We start from the raw sequence: 23,792 nt of genomic DNA on the forward strand, positions 1-23,792 counted from the left end.
TCTTGATCCAGATACACTATATGTAAAAAAGCAGGTGCCACATAAGGTGTCACACGTGGTTTGGAAATCTTATGCTTAGCCAGAACAAAAGAACTAGCTTCACTTGTGGTATTCTACACACAGGAATTCACATGCAGGAGCATTTTGGACAACATGGTTTAAGATGCGAAAGAAGACATATTTTTGTAGCAATCCTGAAGAAATCTACAGAGGGTGTTTCCTAAAGATTTAAATAACTCCTTCCTATCATGCTTTCAAATTAGTAAGGTAGAATTAAGGGCACCTTAATCATATGCTAAGATAATGTCACAGTCCTCTCCAGGCTGCCCTCTAGACTCTCTCTCACATGTCCCAGAAACATTTTCATACTGGACACTTATTCTAGCCCTGGAATTCATACACTGGAAGTATCTTCAGTCGCTGTAGCCTTTCTCCTTCCAAGTGAATGGATCCTTCCAGATCGTCTGGTTAAGGAGGGCACCCAGGCCAGCCATGCTTCTTCCTTCTTCCTCTCCAGGCTGCATTTTAGATTTTCTTTATCATGCTCCCCCTTCCTCCCCTCACCCCATTCTGTCTTCTTCTTTCCCTCTTTTTTTCTACTTTCTTGTCTGCTATCTTCTCCCATTAGAATATAATCTTCTTGAGAACAAGGATATCTTGATGCTTGTATTTGTATTCTCATCACTTAGCACTGTTCCTGACACATATTAAGTGCCTATGAAATGCTTGTTGACTGACTAGTCCATTACTAAGCAGTTATGTTTTGAAGGTGTGGGTTTTTTCCCCACAATAGTGATAACTTGAACTGAGTCTCACACATCCATCCAATCTTCTTTATGAATAGAACATAGAGGGTAATGGGCCACAGTGAGGACTGTCTGAAATACTAATGGTGGAGGAGAACTTAGGAACTTTACCTTGTTAACCCTCTGCTCCAATCAACTATGCTAACCAAGCGACCGATACTACAATGACCAATGAGGACGAGTAAGGTCTATTTGCTTGTTATTGATTTATTTTTCCTTGGACTCACCAAAGCTGTGGTAATAAGAAGGTTTCATCTTTTGGTCAAAAGGAATGGAACATATCACTCGAGCTCCATGGATTGTCTCCTCGAGGTCCACTTTCTGAGGAGGAACCTGGATAACATTATAGCAGGAACCTAGAAAATGAGAAGGGTCATCTAAAGAGCAATGCTCACACCAGACTAAAAGCTTCAGCACTCCCTTGGATCCTGGGCAAGTAGTTACACGCAATAATTGAAACATTTATGTTTCATGAAGAGAAAATTACGTATAGTAGGTTTGGAAATGGAAAATAACACATACTCACAAGAAAACCAACCAGCCTGATAACTGTAACTCAGAATTCTTTTATAATGCTCTATAATAAATACAAGCAATAAATTTATATTCTAAAATTGTTTCCTTGGCATTAGAGCAGAGAAAGCAGGTTGAGAAAGAACTGTGTTAACCTGTTGAACATTTTTCATCTCTCTTCTTTGATAGCAGCAGCTGTCTGAACATGAAAATAAGAGTTGGATATTCAATTCAATACATTCCAATTCAACAGGCATTTACTGAGCACACACTATGTCATTCAGTCAGTCAACATGCTTTTCTTAAGCGCTTCATAGGTGCCAGACACTGTGCTAAATGCTGGGCTTACAAAGAAAGGCCAAAATAAAAACAGTCCCTGCTCTCAAGGAACTCACAGTCTGATGGGAGAGACAGTATGCAAATGACTACGTACAAACAAGCTGTACACAGGATAAATTGGAAGTAATCAATAGAGGGAAAACACTAGCATTAAGGATCAGGATGTTTTAACATGTAATTGGGGGGAAATTTTGATATAAGTGTATATATATGTATGCATGTATATATGCATACATATATATATATATGAAAAAATTTTTAAATTAAGCAAAAAAAAAAAAGATCAGGAAAGCCTTCTTATAGAATATGGAATTTTAACTGAGACTTGAAGGAAGCCAGGGAGGCTGAGAGACAGAGATGAGAAGTGACAGAATACCAAACATGAGAGACAAGCCAGTGAAAATGCATGGAATCACTTCATGGAGTACCTTATTTTTTTTTTATTCAATTTTATCTTATTTTGAGTTCCAAATTATCTCCCTTCCCCTATCCCTCTCCCACCCATTGAGAAAACAAGAAATACAAAACCTATTACAAATATGAAGTCATACAAATCAAATTTCCACATTAGCCATGTTCTGGAGGGAAAAAAGCAAATAAAAGAAATAAAGAGAAAAAACGTCCTTCAGTCTACTCTCTGAATCCATCGATTTTCTATTAGAAAGTGGATAGTAGTTTTCATCATGAGTCCTTTGGAATTATAGTTGCTCATCGTGTTGATCAGAGTTACTAAGTATTATTATATAACTTTATCTAATGTATATATATGTATATATTAGTTTTACAATATTGCTGTTATTGTGTAAATTGTTCTAATAGAGTGGCTTATTTGAGAAACAGTAAGGAGGCCAGTGTCACTGAATCTCAGATCTGGGAGGGGGGCAGAGAAAGAAAGGCAAGGGAAGGGAACAGAGCATAAGAATACCAACTAGAAAGGCAGGAGGGAGCCATGTTTGAAGGGTTTGGAATGACAGGATTTTATCTTTGATCTTAGAGGTTTATTGAATAAGGGAGTGACATGATCAGACCTGCCCTTTAGGAAAATCACAAATTGACAGCTGAGTGGAGGATAGATGGAAATGAGAAAAGCCTTGAAATAGGGAGACAATATAGCAGGCTATTTGAATAGTTCAGGAGTGAGATGATGATGTTCTTTAGCAGGGCCGTGGCAGCATCAGAGGAGAGAAGGGTATATCCAGCAGATGTTACAAAGCTAAAATTCACAAGACTTAGTAACAAGCTAGATATGAAGGAAGAAGGAGGTTAAGAGAGAGACTGAGAAGTCAAATTTTATACCGAGGTTGCAAACCTAGGTGACTGGGAGGGTTGTAGCACCCTCAACAGTCATAGATAAGTTAGGAAGAAGGGAGGATTTGGAAGGAAAGATAACGAGTTCAGTAGTTCAGTTTGGGACAAGCTTGAGCTTAAGATGTTTATGAGACTTCAGTCTGACATGTCCAATAGGCGAAGTTTAAGAAGAACACAAGTGACGCGCACCGTGTATGCTAAGCAGTGAGGGTACAAGGACAAAAATGAAACAATCCCTGGAGGAGGATATGGAATAGCATGTGTAGCAAACAATAAATGGGCCAGTATGGCTGAAATGAAGAATTCAAGAAGGAGAATATAAATGTGCCTGAGAAAGATGGATCGAAACCAGATTGTAAAAAGGCTTTAAGCGCCAGAGAGAGAAATTTGTAATTTATCCTGGAAGCAACAGGGAGCCACAAAAACTACTTAAGCAGAAGATTGACATCGTAAGACTCGCACTTTGGGAATATCACTTTGAGGACTGTGTACAGGATGAATTAGAGAAAGGAGAGTCTAGAGGCTGGGAAATCAATTAGGATTCTATTGCAATAGTCCACAAAAGAAGCAATGAGTGCCTGAGACAGAGTGGTGGTCGGGTGGAGAGAAAAGGATGGATGCAGGAGATGTGGAAGTAAGGAAAAAGTTTGACAATTGGTTGGGTATGGAGGGAAGGGGATGAAAGTTCAGTCGAAGATGGAGGCAGCAAGATGGTGCAGTGGATAGGGCATCAGTCCTGGAGTCAGGAGTATCTGAGTTCAAATCCAGCCTCAGACACATAACACTTACTAGCTGTGTGACTCTGGGCAAGTCACTTAACCCCAATTGATTCACCACCACCCCCCCCCCAAAAGAAAAACAACCAAAAAAAAAAGGAGTCAAACATGACTCCTGGGTTGTGAACCATGGGACTGGAAGAATGAAAGTGCCCTTGTCAGACAGAGGGAAGTGAGAAAGAAGGGTTGGTCTGAGAGGAAAGACTATGAGCTCCATTTGGGGTACACTGAGTTTGAGATACCTATCCAATTCAAAATGTTCATGGCCAGTTGGTGAAACAGGATTGGAGTTTGGGGAGAGAGAATCAGGATGGATACATAGATCTGGGAGTCCTCATCTACAGAGAGTTGATCATTAAACATTTGAGAGTTGATTATTAAATATTCATTGAGGAGAATTCAAATAAGCAAAGGGAGAACCAAGTGAGAACAGTGTCACAAAACCCAGAGGAGCCAGTATCCAAAAGAAGAAGGTGATCAACAGTATCAAATGTTGGGGAGAGATTAAAAGGAATGAAGAGTGAAAGGCCTTTGAATAATAATTGATATTTACATGGAACTTTAGTCAGTCAGTCAACCAGCATTTATTAAGTGCTTAGTGTATGCCAGGGACTTGTGCTAAGTGCTGAGGATGCAAAGAAAGACAAATAAACAAAAACAAAACATTTTAGGGTTTGCAAAGTGCTATAAATATGTTATGTCATTTGAACCTCAGAACATTTACTTGAGGTAGGCATTAGAGGCATTAACCTCAACTAATGAGGAAACTGAAGCTCAGGGAGATAAAGCGACTTGTCCATGATAGCTCAGCTAGCAAATGACAGAAGTGGGATTCAAACCCAGGTCTTCCTAACTCAGAGTCCAGCCTTCTGTCACTCTTCCTGCCTCTTGATCTGAACACTGGTCACACCCCTAAAATAATCTCTTTAAAAAGAAAAAATATTCATAAGTATGTATGAGATTTACATAACCAGATGTGAGAGAGGAGATATTAGGAAGAGGCAGGTCAGCCATATTCAGAGCAACATGAAATACATGATGGGAAGGGGGCAGGCATGGATTCAAAGGACCCTGATGCAAGCCTATGGTAGTTACCAAGCTTGGCAGAGCTTGGCCAGCAAACAGTAGGACAGAATAGCTGAAAGCTGACAGAAAAACCAGGCATAGCAGCATCCTTCCACCTGGCCAGGGATTCAGTAAGCCCTTTGTAGAGTTCACAGCAGAGAATAATTGCTAGCATTTATACAGAATTTTAAGGCTTGCAAAGACTTTCTTCATGTTACCTCATTTGATCCTCACAACTACCGTGGGAAGTAGGTATTATCATTAATCTTATTTTACAGATGAGGAAACTGAGGCAGACAGAGGTTAAGTGACTTGCCCAGAGTCATACAACTAGTATCTGAGTTAGAATTCAAACTCAGGTCTAAGTCTAGGACTCTGTCCACTGTACCACCTACGTGCCAAGAACAAAGTCAAAGGAGGGTGACCAAAGTGGAGGCACACTGCTTCTTCAATGTCAAAACATATAGTAACAAAAGCCATATAAGTAGGCCAGTCTTAATGCAAGCACTATTAGTAAGTTTGAATGTATGTAACAAGACTCAAGGTGAGGGGTGGAGGTGGAAATTTAGCTTGGGATGTCAGCTCCATTCAGTTCAAATCAATAAGCAAAGCACAAACTCTTATTAAATGCCTACTGTTTGTAAGCCATTGTACTAGGCACTGTGGACACAAAGATTGCCAGTGCCTGTCACTAATAGAAAGATGAAAGCAGACAATAGTTGTCTCCTCCATCAGATTAGATTGGGGCTCCTTGAGGACAGGGACTGTTTTTTGCCACTATTTATGTCCTCAGTATTTAGCATGGTTCCTGGCACCATGTAGATGTTTAATAACACATAGTAAGCACTATAAAAATAATTTGTTGACTTGAAAAAGGAAAATTCAATTTCTATTTTCTGTACTAAGAAGGATGATTTTCAAACTGGTAAGGAAAGAAAAGAACAAAATGGTAAATAGGAAATCAAAATCTAAAATAAGGAGATGAGACAAAAGGCATTTCTGCTGTCACAGAGCCCAGACAAGCTACATCTCAGGCTACTGAAAGAATTTACAAATGGCATTACTGAGTTGGTCATCTTTGAAGAATCATGGTAAATGGTCAATTTCAACCTAGAAATGGGCAAAATAACGGATTTTCTGAAAAGAAAATTAGATGGGTATTTTTAAACTGTAAGTCAATGAGCCTGGTAAAATTCTAGAAATGATTATTAAAGAAATGCTTCCTAAGCTCTTAGAAAGGAAGATAGAGTCACCAAAAGCCAGCATAGCTTTATTAAGGGCTAGCTATGCCAAACTAACCTGATTTCCTTTTTTGACAGGGTTACAAACTAGTAGATCTGAAAAATGCTCTGGGTTTCAGGAGGGCATTTGACAGTCTCTCACAATATCCTCTGGCACAAGTTATAGATATGGGCTGAATAACAATGCAGTTAGATGTATTTGGAATGGATTAAATTACAGGAGACAAAGAATTTGGTTAAAGTAAACATAAACAGCTTAGCAGGCCATTGCTAATAGATGAACTATACCTCTGGTCCTATTCTTTTAATATTTTTATTAGTGATTTAAATGAAAGTATAGTCCATCGACAAGCATTTATTTATTATGTGCCAGGCATAAATGGAATACTTATTAAATTTGAACATGGCTCAAAGCTGAGAATAATGATGATAGCTAACACTTACACAGCACCTTAAGGTTAGAAAATCATTACATACATTATTTCATTTGATGCCCACAACAAACCTATGAAGTATAGGATTTGTTATCCCCATTTTACAGATAAGGAAACTGAGAGGCTACATTACTTACCCAAAGGAAAATATGGGGTAATATCTAAGTAAAACACCACTTCCAGAAACTATAAATGACAAAAAAGATCCTCTCATTTTGGGGCTTATATGAGGATAATACCAGAGAATTTAAATACAGCTGGGGTTTAGAGACAGGAAGAGGGTTTAAGATGCCACTCAGATCTCATTTTGAAACCCACTAAGGGATACTACACAAAATAATACTGCAAACATTGAGCCTCCCTTTTACTCTCCTCTAATAAGTATATGTATACACCCACACACCCACACTCACAGCCCACACCACTAGCTTAAACCAACATGCAGATTTGCACTGACTAGCAGGCAGAAAACATCCATCATAGATACATGATACATATACAACACTCCATATTACACACACACACACACACACACACACACACACACACATACTCCTGACTTACAGAAACACAAAATATAGACCTCAAAGCTATATATCTCTCTCTCTGAGTAATAGGATTCTAATTTTATTTTTGTATCCCTAGCACTTAAGAACTTAATTGTAAGAACTTAATAAATGATTATTGAACTGAGTATCGATGCACAGAAAGATATAAATGCATCCATTGGTGAGGGTTGTTGTTCAGTCATCTTTCAGTCATGTCTGACTCTTCATGACCTTATTAGGGGTCTTTTTGGCAAAGATACTGGAGCGGTTTACCATTCCTTCTCCAGTTCATTTGATAGATGAGGAACTGAGACAAATGAGGTGAAGTGACTTGCCCAGGGTCACACAGCTACTAAGTGTCTGAGGCCAGATTTCAAATCACAAAGATGAGTCTTCCTGACTGCAGGCCCAGTACCCCATCCACTGCATTACCTAGCTGCCACCAGTGAAGGACACAGTCACAAATGTATACAGTATGCCCAAAGTTTTAGTGCAGCTTGAAATTTTAATAGCTTAAAACTACACTAAGCCTTTTGGCACACATCATACTATCTCATTTGATCCTCACAACAACCCTGTGAAGTAGATGTTATTATTTTTCCATTTTACAGGTGAAAAAGCTAAGGCTCAGTAAAATTAGATAACAAGACCAGGGACACAAGGCTGGTAAATGTTCAGTCTGAGACAAAATTCAAACCACATTCTTCTGGAACCAAGTCCTGAATGCCTTAGAGTACTTAGCTCATTGGGTGAAAAAGAGAATGAGCAAGTAGATAGATAATTGGCAGAAGGCAGACAGTAAAGATCCCAATAGAAGGTTCAGCAAATAGCTGTTGCTTAGTAAATATTGAGTAATTTCCTGAGGTAGTGGGTAAATATGTGCTTGTAAGAGAAAAATGTATACATGAGTAAGAAAGCGGTCAGCCAAATAACCACAGGATGTCACTTTTATCATAGCTTTCTTTATAATTTATAGTTACAAGCCATCTCAAATTTTATTTCCACCCAAACATCCATGCCTAGGACACAAGTCCTGAAAAGCTCTTCTCCATGCATGTAGTCATCAGGGGTGAAGGAAAATGGCCAAAAAACTAAGCTACAAGCAGATGACACTTCTCAAGGAGGGAGGGGGTGAGGAGGAAAGGGAGGAAGAGAATGTATATGTTGATGGTAAGGAAGGTGCAAAGGGACAACAGATGGGTTTCAGAGGAATACCACTCTACTGAGAAGTGACATCCTTTAAGTAAAGGGCTGGGACTTTGGAGAGTCCTTTCAGAATCTCTTCCATAGTCTCCTTTCCCAAACATGCAGTGATTCATTAACACATGCAAACCAGAAGAGGGAAGGAAGCCTGGGGAGCCAGTTAGCCCAAGTAATTTCCGAAAAGACTCCTATCCCTACTTACCATGTGGTCCATAAGAGTTCCCCATGTTGTAAGTAGTCCCATCAGGGTCATAATGAGGATGTGCAGTTGCTCCATTCACTGCAATAAATTTGCTCCAATCCACCTGCAAATTAAAGTCTATCAGAGATTTGTTTTTAATGTTTTGGCAAAACATTTGCTAAAAACTGGCAAAAAGGTCTTTAGAAAAGTCTTTATGTAGAATCTCAAAAACAGCAGGGGTGTGTGGGAGTATGTGGGTGGGTAGATGGGGGTAGGGGGAATGTGGGGGGGTAGATGGGTGTGGGTGTATGTGGGTGCGTGTGTATGTGCTCTCAAGGGCTCCCACAAATAGGGTATCCCAAAAGTCTTAGTACAGTTTCAAGCTATTGGGACACACACGTGCACACGCCCACACATCAGGAAGAGGAAGTGAATAGAAAGACGGATTTAGCACTAGGAAGACTTCAGTTTATGCCTTGCCTCTGACACATACATCCTTGGCTGTGTGATCCTGAGTAAATCCTTTAACCTCTCAATGTCTCACTCAATTCCTCAAGATTACAAGCTGAAAGAGTCTTGGCTTTCTGTACTGCTAAAGAGAGAGTGTCACGTTCTTCACACCAGTAAAATCACAGACCCAGACCAACTAGGCAAATGGATATATAAATTTAAATCTCTCACTCTCACACACAAACTTATATCCCACTTTCTAAGAGACAGGTCAAAATTATTTTTGCCACTGAAAAGGTGAAACCTAAGTACCAAAAAAAAAACTGTATTTGCTTAAGACTTCTCCAACAATGCAGAATTCAAAGTTCAAAGCCATAATTAGAGCTTAAGCACTGACCAACATAGTTTGGATTGACCTAAACTTCTATTGAACCAAGATACCATTTATGTGGAGTCATATGTAAAGGTCCTGCACTGCCTCTGAATGTGATATAGACTGGATTGTCTAAGAGCATCACTCCAGGCAGGGGTGTGCTGGTGAATGTTTAACAACCAGCCCTTGGGGAGAAGGATAAAAAGGGCACACTTTTAAGTTGAATTTACACTATTCTCACTTTCTCCATCACTTTCTTAAATCTAGACAATCAACATAACAATAAATCAAGCCCTCATGTGTAGCATTTGCAGAGTTCTGAAGTGTAAGTGTGCACACTGAAAATTTCACAATCGTGAGCCTGTACACGCTGGCTCCAGCAAACCCACCCCACTCCCATTCACACCTCCTTGCTTCTAGGCCTCCCTGGAATCACAGCCCCAAAGACCAAAGGAGAATCTGGTTGGGGGAGGGAGGCAGCAGGGCTTGGGGGAGCAGCAGAATAACCTTTTTTCTTCCACTCCTCCCCCATCACTGAGAAGTAGGTTACTCTTGTATCCTCCAGACTTAATAAAGTGCTTATCATTCCAGAGCATAATCACACTCACCAGCTCAAGAAGGCCTGGCATGGTGGACCAAAGCTCAGCCAAGTTTAAGGTTCCAACCTCTCATTCAGTTGAGAGCTACCTCCAAAGTTCTTTTGGAAGGAAGGAGACACCAGCCTCTCTTTTCTCACTCACAACTGACACCTCACCTTTTCTGTTTTTTCCAGGGTCTCAGGGTCCACTTTATTCATGTAGTTGGTCTCAGTGCTGATGTAGTAATCACCCTTGTACCTCACACAGTTGACATTGGTGTTGTCTGTCATGGCTGAAAATAAACCCAAGATCCACTTAATACAGATAACTGCCCTGTCTCTTTGCAGTGGGTCCTAAATATAGAGTTACAGGGTTTAAAAAAACCACCAACACAGTTTCAGGGACCTATAAAAATCATCTTTGGAATTTATAACTGCACTGATCATTATAAAGAATAAAGATTAAAATACTAACACCAAACACCTGAAAATTCTAAATGTAGAATTTTCCTTACTAGAGGACTCAAACTTTGACATGAAGCGCCCCAAAACACTCTTGCATGGATCAGGCAGGGCCAGGGTCCCAAATTCTGAGACCATAATCCGGTTGTTAATGCTGTTGGTCTTATAGGTGTCACTCTGCAGAAACTTGCTCTTGTATGTAACCGTGCCCTTCTCCATCCTGAACTGATGGAGCAGAGCCATGCCATCGAACCAATGGTTGTACCTTCAACCAAGAAGAGATCACAGTTAGCAATAACATCAGTGAACTGGCTGTAGCCTAAAAGGACAGGGGAAAGTGGGGGGAGGGGTTGTATAGAGTTTCAAACTGGAAAAATAAGGGTTGGAGATTTAAAATAGGAAAGGGCCTATTGTAATAACAATACAAAAGGTTTTCCATTTTTCAATCAGGGCATACTTTTCCTTTCCAAATTCAAATTTCCCAGGTCCTATCCGAATCAGACAACCATTGAGCCACTTGGGAAAATGGCCTTGAGTCCTGGCAAGGATGGGTTGAGGGGTCTCCTCTACAGTGGCTATTAATGAAGCGATACATTGCAAACCCTTTCGGTCACTGAAGGTTACATGCTTCTGTTGAATATCTGGCAGATAGTTCTTCAGAACTGTGGGGAAAAAATAAAAGCACAGAAAGTCTTCATGAACCAGCTATAGATTAGCCTCTCCATGGAAAACAGACCTAGCTGTAGCACAAGAAAAATAAAAATGTCCAAACTTCAACCCAGCCAAATATTCCCTTTAAATTCTGTTTCTCTCTCCCCTCCTGTCCACTCTAATATCATGAACAATTCAATACAATAAGCATTTATCAAATCTTTACTATGTACCCAGCATTGGATCAGTTCCTGAGCACACAAAGACTGAATTGTCTAAGAGCATCGCTCCAGGCAGGGGTGTGCTGGTAAATGTTTAACAACCAGCCCTTGGGGTGAAGAAGGGTAAAAAGGGCACACTTTTAAGTTGAATTTACCCTATTCTCATTTTCTCCAACACTTTCTTAAATCTAGACATTCTCCGCCCACATTCTCCACCCACATGGCACTTACATTCTCCTTGGGTTAGGTGAGAGTAACAGTACAAAAATGAGTAAATACAAATTAAGAACAGAGAGAATACTAGCAACTAAGGGTAACAGAAAAGGCTTCCCACAAGAGGTGTGGCTCCCGTCAGATGGAAACCCCTTGGGAAGCTGGGAGTTCTAAGGGGCAGAGGGGAGAAGGGAGTGTTCCAGTCTTGGGGAACAGATCATACAAAGGCATTTGGGGAGGGTGAGAGTTATGCTGCTGTACAGGAAATGGAAAGTCAAATTTGGAGAACAGTAGCAAAAAGGCCTGTTTGGTTAGAACAGGGAGTGACTGAAGAGGAGGTATATATGGTATATTAAGGCAGGCTAGAACCAGATTTTGAAAGGCTTCAAATGACCACACAATTCTTTTTCCTTTTCTCCTTAATGGCAAGGTTCTAATCCAGCTTTTGACTTTGGAGAACTAATTGCCTAGTAATCAATTCAAGGCTTTACCAAGGATGACTAATTTTGCCATTGGATAAGCAATAGTTATGTCTATCTGAATCAGAGCTTCTTAATCTGGAGTCTGTGAACACACACACACACACACAATTCAATTTCAACATAATTGGTGTTCTTTGCCATCTCATGAATTTCATTTTATGCATTTTCAAGCGTGATTATGTGCAAAGGTCCACAGGCTTCACCAGACTCTGTAACACAAAAAAGGCTAAAGACCCTTGATCTAAATAGATAATTTACATGCTATGAAGTATCATCTGTGTTTATAACAATATCATAAAGATAATCAATAATATGTACTTAATAATAAATAACTAGTCTCCCCCATTAGATTGTGAGCTCCTTGAGAGCAGGGATTGTCTTTTGCCTCTTTTTGTATCCTCAATGCTTAGCCTAGTTCCCAGCACACAGCAGGCACTTAATAAATATTGATTGACTGACTGACTTGAATTTTGCCCTAATAAGAATAATCATACTCATTCAATATTTAATAATCCACAAATCTATCTGTGGCTCAGCTCACAGTACAAATGGACTCCTCTCAACTGAAACCTCCTCCAAGTTATGATATATAAAAATACTATGTTTATAAAGTTATATACGGTATCTCAAAAATCTTAGTGCAGTTTTAAGTTTTAATAATTTTCATTTTTAAAAAACATTAATAGATTTAAGCTTTAACAGCTTAAAGTTGTACTAAGACTTTTGGAAACCCTGTATTTTAATGGCATATGAATTCATCTATATGAGCTTATCTGAGAAGATGTTATCCTCAATTAGACTAAGATGGTTATATGTGTGGCATCCAAAAGGCCTTAGTCTCATGTAATCCCAACTTAATAGCTGGTGCATTTGTTCCTTCTTTCCCATCCTCATTATCCTCCATATAATAGGACTTCCTAGATTATTACAATGGTCTTCTATCTCTTCTCCCCACATTCAATTTAATTCAACAAGCATTTATTAAGTCCCATAGGTATGTCAAATTCAACGTGTCCAAAACAGAACTTATTATCTTTCTGGAAGAAACCCACTTACTACTCCTGCAAGCACACATTTTCTGTGATGGAGGAAGTAAAAAGTTCTTTTACTTTTACATCCTCTCTTGGTAGTCTCATCAGCTCCAACGATTATTCTATTAGCAATCCTATTATCTTCTGTTGTTCTTTAGTCGTTTTTCCGTACAATTTTTGGTGACCCCATTTGGGGTTTTCTTAGCAAAGATACTGGAGTAGTTTGCCATTTCTTCCTCCAGCTCATTTTACAGATGAGGAAACTGAGGCAAACAGGGCGAAGTGACTTGCCTTGTAACACACAGCTACTAAATGTCTGAGGCCAGATTTGAACTCAGGAAGATGAATCTTCCTGATTCCAAGCCCAGTGTTCTATCCACTTCACCACCTAGCTTCTCATCTTATTATCTAGCCTATCATATTATCTCCATGCAGAGGGCTTCCAAATCTACATAGCCAGCCCTCTTGCTGTCAAGAACACCATCATTCTTGTTTCCCAGGTTCATGAGTGTTGTTCTCAATTCTTCCATCAGTTGCCAAATTTTGTCCTCTTTTCACATCTCTTGCCTCCATTCCCTTCTCTTTACCCACACAGTCACCATCCTAGTTCAGAGCTCTTACTAGGAGTATTGCAATAGCCTAATTGGTCTCCCTGCCTCATACCTCACTGAAAAAATTTGTCAGGAGTTCTCCTCCCAAATTCCACATTGAAAAAATCAACTCAAGGTATCCCCCTTTCTCTTTTCCTTTGCTCCACTCTTAAAGAATTAGGGGGCCTTCTTGCCAACACCATCTTCTCTACATGGACTTTTAATCCCATCCCCTTCTATCTCCTATGGGAACTCACCCCTTTGATCATTCCTTTTCTTTCCCAATTTTAAACCTGTCATTATCCAATAGTTCCTTCCCTGCTTCCCACATACACGTTCAAATCTTGTCATAATCTTCCCATAAATCTTCCCATAAATATTCAACATTTCCAAAGCAGAACTCACTCTCTTGCTCTTCAAACCCACCCCTCTTTTTTAGTCCCCTATTTTTATCAAAGGTACCACCATTTTCCAATCACTAAGATTTACGAACTAGGAGTTATCCTTAATTTTTCACTCACTTCACCCTACCCCACCCCCATATCTAATCAGCTGTCCAGTCTTACTGCTTCTACCTCTCAATATTTCTCACATGCATCACTTCTCTCTGCTCATACCACAATCTTCCTACTTCAGGCCTTCATCACCTTTCACATGACTATTGCAATAGCCTCCTAATTAGTCTCCCTTTAGCCTCTCTCTCCCTCATCCAAACTATCCTTCAAACCTGTCAAAGAGCTATTTCTAAAGCATAAGTCAGACTATGGCACTCCCCTGCTCAGGATGATACAATTGCCTAGTGCCTCTCAAATCAAACATAAATGTCTGTTTGGCATTTAATGCCCTTCACAATCTAACAGTGTTTGCAGGCTTCTTACTTATTCCTTCCCTTCACATTCTTTGCTCCAGGTCACCTGGACTACTTGCTTTTTGTATATACAAAAATACATTTCCCTCCTCTATTCCTATGCATAGACTGTTACTCATACCTAGAATACTCTCCCTCTTCACCTCTGCCTCTTGAAATCCCTACTATCAGGGAGTGCCACCTCCTTCAGGTAGCCTTTCCTGATTCCTCTCTAACTGGGAACGCCCACCCACATCCATTTGTATTTGTTTTATATATATGCTATACTGAATAAAATATGTGTATTATTAGGAGAAGGCAAATTGCTCAAGGCCAAGGAGTATCTCACTTTTATATTGTTAAACCCAGTGCCTTGCACTGATAGGTGCTTAATAAATGACTGTGACAGAGAGTAAGGTCAAATATCTGGAAGGGTGGGCTGAAGACAGATAAAATCCTTTTAAATGCCAGGCTACAGACATTGTATGTTATGCCAAAGGTAATAGGAACACTAAAGATTCTTGAGCAAGGAAGTGACGTATTTGTACCTATGTTTCATGAGGATGCTTTGAGGGTTTTGTTTTTTTTGTTTTGTTTTGTTTTGTTTGGAAATTGTGAAGAGTATGGACTGGAGAGTTTTAGTGGTGTACAATCTCAACCAGAACCAACAGTGTGATATAGTGCTCCCAAAAAGTTAGTGTAATCTCTGTGACTAATATGGAAAAGTTTTATATGATTGTACATTCATAACTACGTCAGATTGCTTACTGTTTTCGGAAAGGGGGAGGGGGAAAATTTGGAATTCAAAATCTTATAAAAATGAAGGCTAAAAATTGTCTTTACATATAATTGGAAAAATAATACAATTTTAAAAAGTTAGTGTAGTCTCAGTTCTTCTTTAAAAGAGTATCTGTGTGATAGTCTAGGGCCATTATAGTAAGTAAGTTCTTGGTACTATGTTTTAAGAAAGAGCTGGATAAGGTGAAGAGTAAGAATGACCATGATGGTGAAAGATCCTGAAGTCATGTCTTTCCGGGCTCACTTGAAGGAAGTGGTAATATTTAGTAAGGAAAAGGAAAAACGTGGAGGAGACAAGATGGCTACCTTCCAGTATTCTGTGGAAGAGGGATTCAATATGTTCGGACTGGCCCCAAAAGGCAGAACTAGGAGCAGTGGACAGAAATTATGGAGAATTTAGGGTTAAAGTAAGGAAGAAACTGCCCAATAGTTACAGCTGTTCAAAAGGGAAACAGGCTGCCTTGGAAGTTGGGAGGTGACATCTCACTAGAAGTATTCCAACAAAGGCTTGCTGACCAGCTGGCCAGTAGAAGAAGAGATTCCTGTCTAGGTAAAGATTGGTCTAGAGGGTTCCTGAGGTTCCTTTCAATTCTGAGACTGAGTAACCCTGCTAAAAAACCTTCAGAGGCTCCACATTGTCTTTGACAAAGCTAAATGCTAGACTAATGAGGGAACCTGCAACCTACCTACCCTCCTATGCATTGGTGTACCCCAATACTATGTCCTGGCCCTCTCCTCTTCTCTCTCCACACCCCATCTCAGTGGTCTCAGCAGCTTCCATGAAGCTCCTGGTCTTTTTTCCCCACAATTCCCTGATACATAAATTATAATCCAGTCAAACTGGCACATTTATCATTTCAGGAAAATGCCTTTACTCATGACATTCCCTCTTCCCAGAATATCCTCCCCCAATCTCCCTGTCTAGAAACCCTATTTGTCCTTAAAAACCCAGATCAAATATCATCTCTTCTTTGGAGCACTCTCTGATCCCACAAGAGTAGGGAGCATGTCCTCCCCAACTTTGTAGCCCCACAGTGCCTAGTACAATGCCCTGCACACAACAACCTCTCAAAAATATTAATTGTATTGTTTTTGAAAACATTGTGCAGCATTTATCTGTATAATTTCTAAATGTTCTAGGTCTGCCCTTGGCTTCTGCAACAGTACATTTTCACAGTCCTGAAAATATTTTAGCTGATCCCATGCTGGAACACAATAGGCACTTAATATATGTTTATTTATTTATCATAATATATTATATACATAATGTATTAGTACAATATTAATATTTATATATATATGTATATATATATAATTTATGTATATATTAAGAGGAAGGGATCCTCCTTCCCCTTGTGTGTAGTCTCTAAGGCTCTTTCCTTGACCCTCTTCTCTTTTCTTTTCTCTCTATATTCTCTCCAGTCACATCTACTTTCATGGCTTCAATTCAGCCTATACAATTCCTTATAATCTTCACGTGTTCTCTACCTACCCCCATATCTCCCTAGGGTTCCTATACCTGTCAGCTCTAATTAACTGCCTGCTGCCATTTCCACTTGACTATCCCACTGACACCTCCTACTCAATTTGTAGAAAAGTTGATCTCACCATTTCCCTTCAATCCTGCTCCCTTCCTCAATGTAGCTATTTCTGTCAATTGATTCACCATCTGCCAGGTCCATCCAGGCTCAAAATCAGTCATCTTTTATTATTCCTTTTCCTTTACCTAGCTCCCTCCCAATAAGTTGCCAAATCCTATCAATTCTACCTCTGAAATGTGTTTAGGACCCACCTACCCCCCTCCCCAATTTATATAGCCACCACCTTTGCTCAAGCCTTCATCCCCTCTCCTCTGGACTAGCATCAAAGTTTCAAGTGATCACATTACCTCAATAATAGCTCCTTTTAAGGGCTGTCAAAGTTAGCTTCCCCATGCACATTTCCAATCTTATAACTCCTCTACTAAAAAACCTTCAGTGGTTTCCCAGTGCATCCAGAATAAAATAAACATTTCTTAATCTTGGCATTCAAGATCCCCCTCCCAATCTCTGTTTCTCTCCTAAGCTCACACTGCTCTTAAGTACCCAGTCCATGTCTCTTCTAGTCCCCTGGACTCTGCTCACACTCTTCTCTTCCTTATTTCTCTCTTTCTCTCAAGGCCCAGTTCAGGGGCTCCATCTTCCAGTCATCCTTCCTCAAACCCCCCTGCTGTGATCTCTCCAGCAATTTCACTCTGGACTTCTCCTTTACCTTTGAATGCAACCTTACACTTATCCTGTGTAGTAAGGTTCTTATTCTCCACTCTCACCTCCCAACTCATTTTCCACCTGCACTCCACCCCCATTTAATTACAAGCTCCGTGGTGGCAGTTTTATTTCACCTTTGGCACTGTGCTTAATGTTATCTGGCAGGTGCCTAATAAACAAGCAGCAACTACTTAAGGCCTCTTTTTGTATCCCCAGAGTTTAGTACAATGCCTGGCACATAGTGAGCGCTTAATAAATGTTTATTGATTGATTAGTAATAACGCATAACCGGTGATTAATAAATATTTGTCAAGCTTCCTCAGTGGCAACACAGAATAAATAGCTGTAACAAAAACAAGATACAGTAACAAGGCAACATGATATAGTAACAAATCAGGTTCTGGGCTTGGCATTTACATAGCGGAATCAAAGTTTGCATTAGCCCTAAAAAACAAGGTGCTGTTTATTTTTTTTTAATTATAAAACACTGGTGTGATCTGATTATCAAGTAAGTTTTATCCCCATTGGAAGCCAGAGAAAACCACTTGTAGGCTGTTAAGAATGACATTAAGAACGCACTTAGCTGAGGATGCCTATCCCAGAAGGGAAAAAATAGAATATTTCGCTGTATAAGCAGGCACCCTAACCCTCTACTTCCCCTCACCTTCTCATGGCCCGACCTCCCAGCCTCCCCACCCCCACCCTGGTTCAGCCGCCGAAGTCTCTCCTCCAGCCCCGCCCACTGACTCCTAAATCTTCAGCCCACTGGAATCTGGGCCTGGCACAGCACGAAAAGGGCGGAATCTGCGCTCTGAAGTTAGAGGGATGCTGCCAAGGGGTACCCTCCAAAGGGCAGGAGGAAGAGGTGGAACCCCTACCTGGAATCCGGCTAGTTAGAGAGGCGAGGAAACGCCCTAGGATGGCGAGAGCAGGGAAGATTTTGGGAAACATTTTGTATTTGATTCTGAAGCTAGATCTGGGGCCTCAGCACCCTTGGCTGCTGAAACTGGGTCCCGCGAAGCTGACCGTCAGGTCGGAAAGTTCCCAGGGCAGAGCTTAGAGACACGGCCCTGGGGGCGGAGCGTCAAGTGACCTTTAATCTCTGATATAAACACCGGCGAGAGCTGCACCTTAATAACAATAAAATCAACCAGAGAAACACTTGCGTTAAACTTAAAACTGAAAGTGTGCCATAGCTTTTTTCCGAACTAGCTGATGAAAGTGTTTGTTTTAAAATATCTAACTACTAAACCCTAAAGCAAACATTTCTCTGCTTTACGATGGGTCTTACCTATTTGTGGACCAGTTCCTGCACGATCCACTCAACTTAATTCATTCACTGAGTGTATGCAGGTTGAATATAGAAGTTTGATTAAAAGAGAATTTTACACTTGGATCATCAGCAAGATATTTACTAGCCACATTAAGATTATTAAATAAACATGTTCGTCCAGGTTACAACGTACATGAAACCAGGGATGTTTTGAGGTTCAAATGAGAAAATGGAGGTAAAGCACTTTGCAAACCTCGAAGCACTAAATATGTTCCAGTTATTATTATTATTATCATTATTATCATCCTACAGTCACGAGGTGATGACTTCTTTTCCTTCCGGTGACGTGCTGAACTTAAGCAAAGTTTATACAACAATGCTGGGGTGGGTTGGCAAATGTTTAACAACTAGGTTGGGGGTGGTGGGAGGATGGAGGGAAATGTATGCAAACACTTTTAGAAAGTTTAATCTTAACTATTAACACTTTCTTACGTCTAGAAAATCAACCAACAGTAAATAAAGCCCTGATTTGTAGAGATTGCTGATTTCTGGGGTGTAAATAAATATTCATGTTGAAAATTCAACAATGGGTGCTTGCCGGCTAGTTAGAACTGGCTCCCCCACGTGGTAGCCTAAGAGGAAATCTCCTTGTGATCAGAGCTTTCTACACACAATCCTCATGATCTTGATTTAGTCACTTCTCTCTGGGGCTCAGTTTCCTCAACATAAAATGAGGGCAGGGGGGATACTAGATGATTTCTAAGGTCCCCAGCTCTATCTTGACCACAGTTCTTGGAAAGAGTCACCTTAGTTCAGAGTCATAGGGTTGAAGATGTTCCTCCTTGTACCTCTACAATTTTCTTTAGCTGACTCATTTTCCTTCCATTCAAATTTGAGTAAGTCACCTTACATAGGATAATAGATCTACAGCTACCAGTGACCTCAGAGGTCACCCTATGGGCAAGTCATTCTACCCCCATTATATAATAATGTCTTCCTAGAGGGCAGGGCCCATGTATCATTTATATTTGAGTCTCCTTCAGAATGCTTATCATTTTACACATAGGGAAATTGAGACCCAGAGATATAAGATCACACAGCTAGTAATTATCATAATTAGAATTGAACTAGCTTGTCTAGATCACAGTCCAGCTTTTTCTATTACATCATATGTCTATGTCTTATCCACTTGATATTACAAGCATCTTGAAAGAAGGATGAGCTTCTGTCTTATTCTTTATATCTCCCAGAGCAGAAATGTGGTTCCCACCACACTCCTGAGTGCAGCCAAACCAAATTAAAATGTAGTTTCTATCTGATTTTAATCTATTGATGTACTAATACATATTATAACCTAATAATAATATGGTGCTTACTATTATTATTAGGCACTGTGCTAAACACTTTACACATATTACTTCATTTAATCCTCAAAACAACCCTGTGAAGTAGGTGCTTTTATTATCCCCATTTTACAGATGAGAAAACTGAAGCAAATAGGTTAAGTGACTTGCCTCGTGTCACATATAGTATAAGTCTGAGGCCAAGACTCAGGTCTTCTTGACTCCAGGTCCGATGTTCTATGCATAGTGGTACCACCTAGCTGTCTATCCATTCAGTTATTTTAGATACACTTAGTATTTGACACAAGCTTATGGTTGTTTCTATAATAACTATTCAGTCATCCCTTTTTACCTCCACCCCTGTGCAACAATCACTCTTATTCAGCAACTTATTTTTCTCTCCTAAATAATACTGTTCTGATCCTTCCCTTGCACACTCAAGGCCTCTTTTCTTTATGCATATGTATACTGAATACAATATTTTGATAAAATGAGATATTTACAGCTGAGCTTTCAGCAAGACAAATTACAATCCACATTAAGATTATTAGGTTGACATGATGCTATCTGTACATATGTTCTAAGAGAAAAAAATTGTTTCTTGTTCAGTTATGTCCAGCTCTTCAGATCCCATTTGGGGTTTACTTGGCAAAGATACCAGAATCGTTCACCATTTCCTTCTCCAACTCATTTTACAGATGAGAAAGCTGAGGCTAACAGGGTGAAGTGACTTTCCCAGGATCACACAGTTAATATGTGTCTGAGGTCACATTTGTACTCAGGAAAATGAGTCTTCCTGACTTTGGGCCTGGTACTCTATCCACTGTGCGGCTTACCTTGCTTATAGCAGAATTACTCTAAGACATATGCAGTAAATTCCCTGTTATGTGACATGTTAAGAGAATGTGTTGTTTAGGTTAATCACATATATGTATTTATATCCTTAAAGCCAAATTTACAAAATATAGAAACAATAAAATCAACTTATGCTGAAAACATTCAAAACACATGTTGATCTTTTTTTAATGATTCAAAAGGCACTTGGTGACCTCCCCAAATTCCCTGGGGGTCTCTCTGCAGATAACTCACAGATCTGTACATTCAGCCCCAGGTTCCTCCCTCTCTGAACTTCAGTCCCACCTTACCAGGACATGTTGACTAGTTTGATTTCAAACTAGATGTCACGAAGACATCTCAAACTGAACCTATTCTAAACCCACCCCTCTCCAAAGCTTCTCTCCGTCTGTGAAAGGCACCATCACTCTTCCAGCTGTCCAGGTTCATGACCTTGGTGTTACTCTCAGTTCCTCACTCTCACCCTATATATCCATTCAGTTGGCAAATATTATTTTTTTTCTACCCCTATAACATCTCTCCCATTCTGACTCATTCTCTCTTCTTGAATAATCAGATCCTCTTTATCTCCCATTTAAATTATTTCAGAGGGGCACCTAGGTGGTGCAGTGGGTAGAATATTGGGTCTGGAGTCAGTAAGACCTGAGTTCAAATATGGCCTCGGACACTACCTGTGTGACCCTGGGTAAGTCACTTAACCCTGTTTGCCTCCATTTTTTCATCATAAAATGAGCTAGAGAAGGAAATGGCAAGCTACTCCAGTATTTCCGCCAATAAAACCCCAAAATGGAGTTAGGGAGAGTCTGACACAACTGAAACAACTGAACAGCAAAGGGTTATTGCGACAGTCTCCTGGTTGGCTCCTTGTGGGTCAGGTCTCCACACCAGTCCATCCTCCACACAGTTGCTAAAGTGATGTTCCTGAAGCACAAGTCTCATCATGTCACTGCTTTTCTCAATAAATTCCAGTGGTTCCAGTTGCTTCTAAGATAAGACACAAATTCCTCTGCTTAGCTTATTAAATTCCTTTGCCGCCTTGCCCCAACCTATCTTTCTGGCCACTGCTGAACATTACTGTCTTTCCTGGACTGTAATACAGCAAATGAACGTGACCTTTTCTCTGTTCCTCACATACAACAATCTGTCTCCTCCCTCCATGCCCTTGCATTTGTCATCCCTGACACCTAGAATACCCTCCCTCCTCACCTCTACCTCAGAGAAGCCCTCTCCTTCAAACTGCAGCTCAAGCATCCCCTTCCCATGAAGCCTTTCCTAAGCCCCTCAAATTCTAGTTCTCTCCTTCTCAAGCTAATTTGTATGTATGTATAGGTATTCTCCTAATATTTGTACTGAATATTCATATGTACTAATTTTCTGTCCCATTCAAATGTAAACTTCTTGACAGTAAAGACTGCTTTATTCTTTGTCATTATGTCCCCAGAACTAGCACAGTACTTAGCACATAGTAGGTGCTTATTAAATGCTTATTGATTGATGAGTTGATTGAGAATCTTTCAGCACTTCAATGTCACCATCACAATCATTAATCATAGATTTGAACTCAAATCCAGCCTGACACTTAACTAGCTATGTGACCCCGGGAAAGTCACTTAACCTCTGTTTGCCTCAGTTTCCTCATTTGTAAAATGGGGATAATAATAGCACCTATTTCCCAGGTTTGTTGTGATGATGAAATGAGATAACTGTAAAGCACTTAGCACAGTGCCTGGCATATAGTAAGCCTATATAAATGTTATTTATTATTATTATTTTCACTCATCAATACTGTAGATACTGGGAAGGGCACATTTACACAGAGATCTATTTCTTTTTTTTAATTAATTTATTTTGATTTATCAATAATCACTTCCATATACTTTTGAGTTTAAAATTTTTCTCCCCCTCCTTCCCCCCACTTTCTCCAAGACGGTGCACAATCTGATATAGGCTATACATTTACATTCCTATTAAACATATTTTCACATTAGTGATGTTGTAAGTAAGAATTAGAACCAATAGGAGGGACCACCAGAAAGAGGAAACAAAACTGAACAGAAGAAAAAAAATAGCAAACAGTATGCTTTGATCTGCATTCAAATTCCATAGTTCTTTCTTTGGATGTGGATAGCATTTTCTATCATGAGGCTTTTGGAGATGTCTTAGATCCAGGTATTGCTGAGAAGGGTTAAGTCTATCATTTAGTCATCTCACACTGTGGCTGTTAATCTGTACATCATTCTCCTGGTTCTGCTCACTTCACTCAGCATCAGACCATCTTTCCAGGTTTTTCTGAAGTCCGCTTGCTCATCATTTCTTATAGCACAATAGTATTCCACTACATTCTTATACCACAACTTGTTCAGCCATTTCCCCAATTGATGGGCATCCTCTCAATTTCCAATTCTTTGCCACCACAAAAAGAACTGCTATAAATATTTTTGTACATGTGGGTCCTTTTCCCATTTGTATGATCACAGGGATCTATTTCAAAGACATTTTGCATCAGAATATGCAGGAAGGCAGACAGGTTAATGTACATGGTAGTTCCCATTCAAAGAAGCCTTTATACTCTAATACTTTTCTTTGCAATAAAATGATCCATTTTAAAGGAAGAAATTGCTGAAGGCAAATGGCAATCTCAAATAGCAACAAAACAGAACTACACTTAGAACGCTAGCCAAGAAACTGTACAGGGTGACTCTAAGGGAGTTATATTATAGCATCCTTTCTAAAAATGACAATGAGAAAGCAAACAATGAAAACATGAAACATACTAAAAAAAAACTTATGTAACTAAATATTAACAGATCAATTTTCAAAGAGAAGGATATTGGTTTAGCCCTCATCCTTCATCCACCAATGCAGCTCATGGGCCATCCACACCATCCCATCCTGTGCCATTCTTGTAAGTTCCTCTGTAAGTTCACCATAGAGGGTCCACACATGTTGTAGATCTTTCTTACTTT

General features: G+C 39.8%; 1 protein-coding gene across 1 annotated transcript in view; it reads right to left on the reverse strand.

Moving 5' to 3' along the window:
* BCO2 (beta-carotene oxygenase 2) overlaps nucleotides 1-18,411 on the reverse strand; it is a 37,377-nt gene extending 18,966 nt beyond the window's left edge. The window contains exons 1-6 of the mRNA XM_027847332.1: nucleotides 18,234-18,411; nucleotides 10,734-10,938; nucleotides 10,330-10,541; nucleotides 9,992-10,107; nucleotides 8,436-8,538; nucleotides 1,034-1,162 (exon numbers count right to left, since the gene is read on the reverse strand). Of these exons, the coding sequence (XP_027703133.1) occupies nucleotides 1,034-1,162; nucleotides 8,436-8,538; nucleotides 9,992-10,107; nucleotides 10,330-10,541; nucleotides 10,734-10,938; nucleotides 18,234-18,306 (838 nt within the window). The 5' untranslated portion in view covers nucleotides 18,307-18,411. The remainder of the gene's footprint in view (nucleotides 1-1,033; nucleotides 1,163-8,435; nucleotides 8,539-9,991; nucleotides 10,108-10,329; nucleotides 10,542-10,733; nucleotides 10,939-18,233) is intronic.
* Nucleotides 18,412-23,792: the final 5,381 nt, after the last annotated feature.

This window comes from Vombatus ursinus, unplaced genomic scaffold, assembly GCF_900497805.2.
Source record: "Vombatus ursinus unplaced genomic scaffold, bare-nosed wombat genome assembly UNPS02015398.1, whole genome shotgun sequence".
In the NCBI taxonomy this organism is placed as follows: Eukaryota; Metazoa; Chordata; class Mammalia; order Diprotodontia; family Vombatidae; genus Vombatus; species Vombatus ursinus.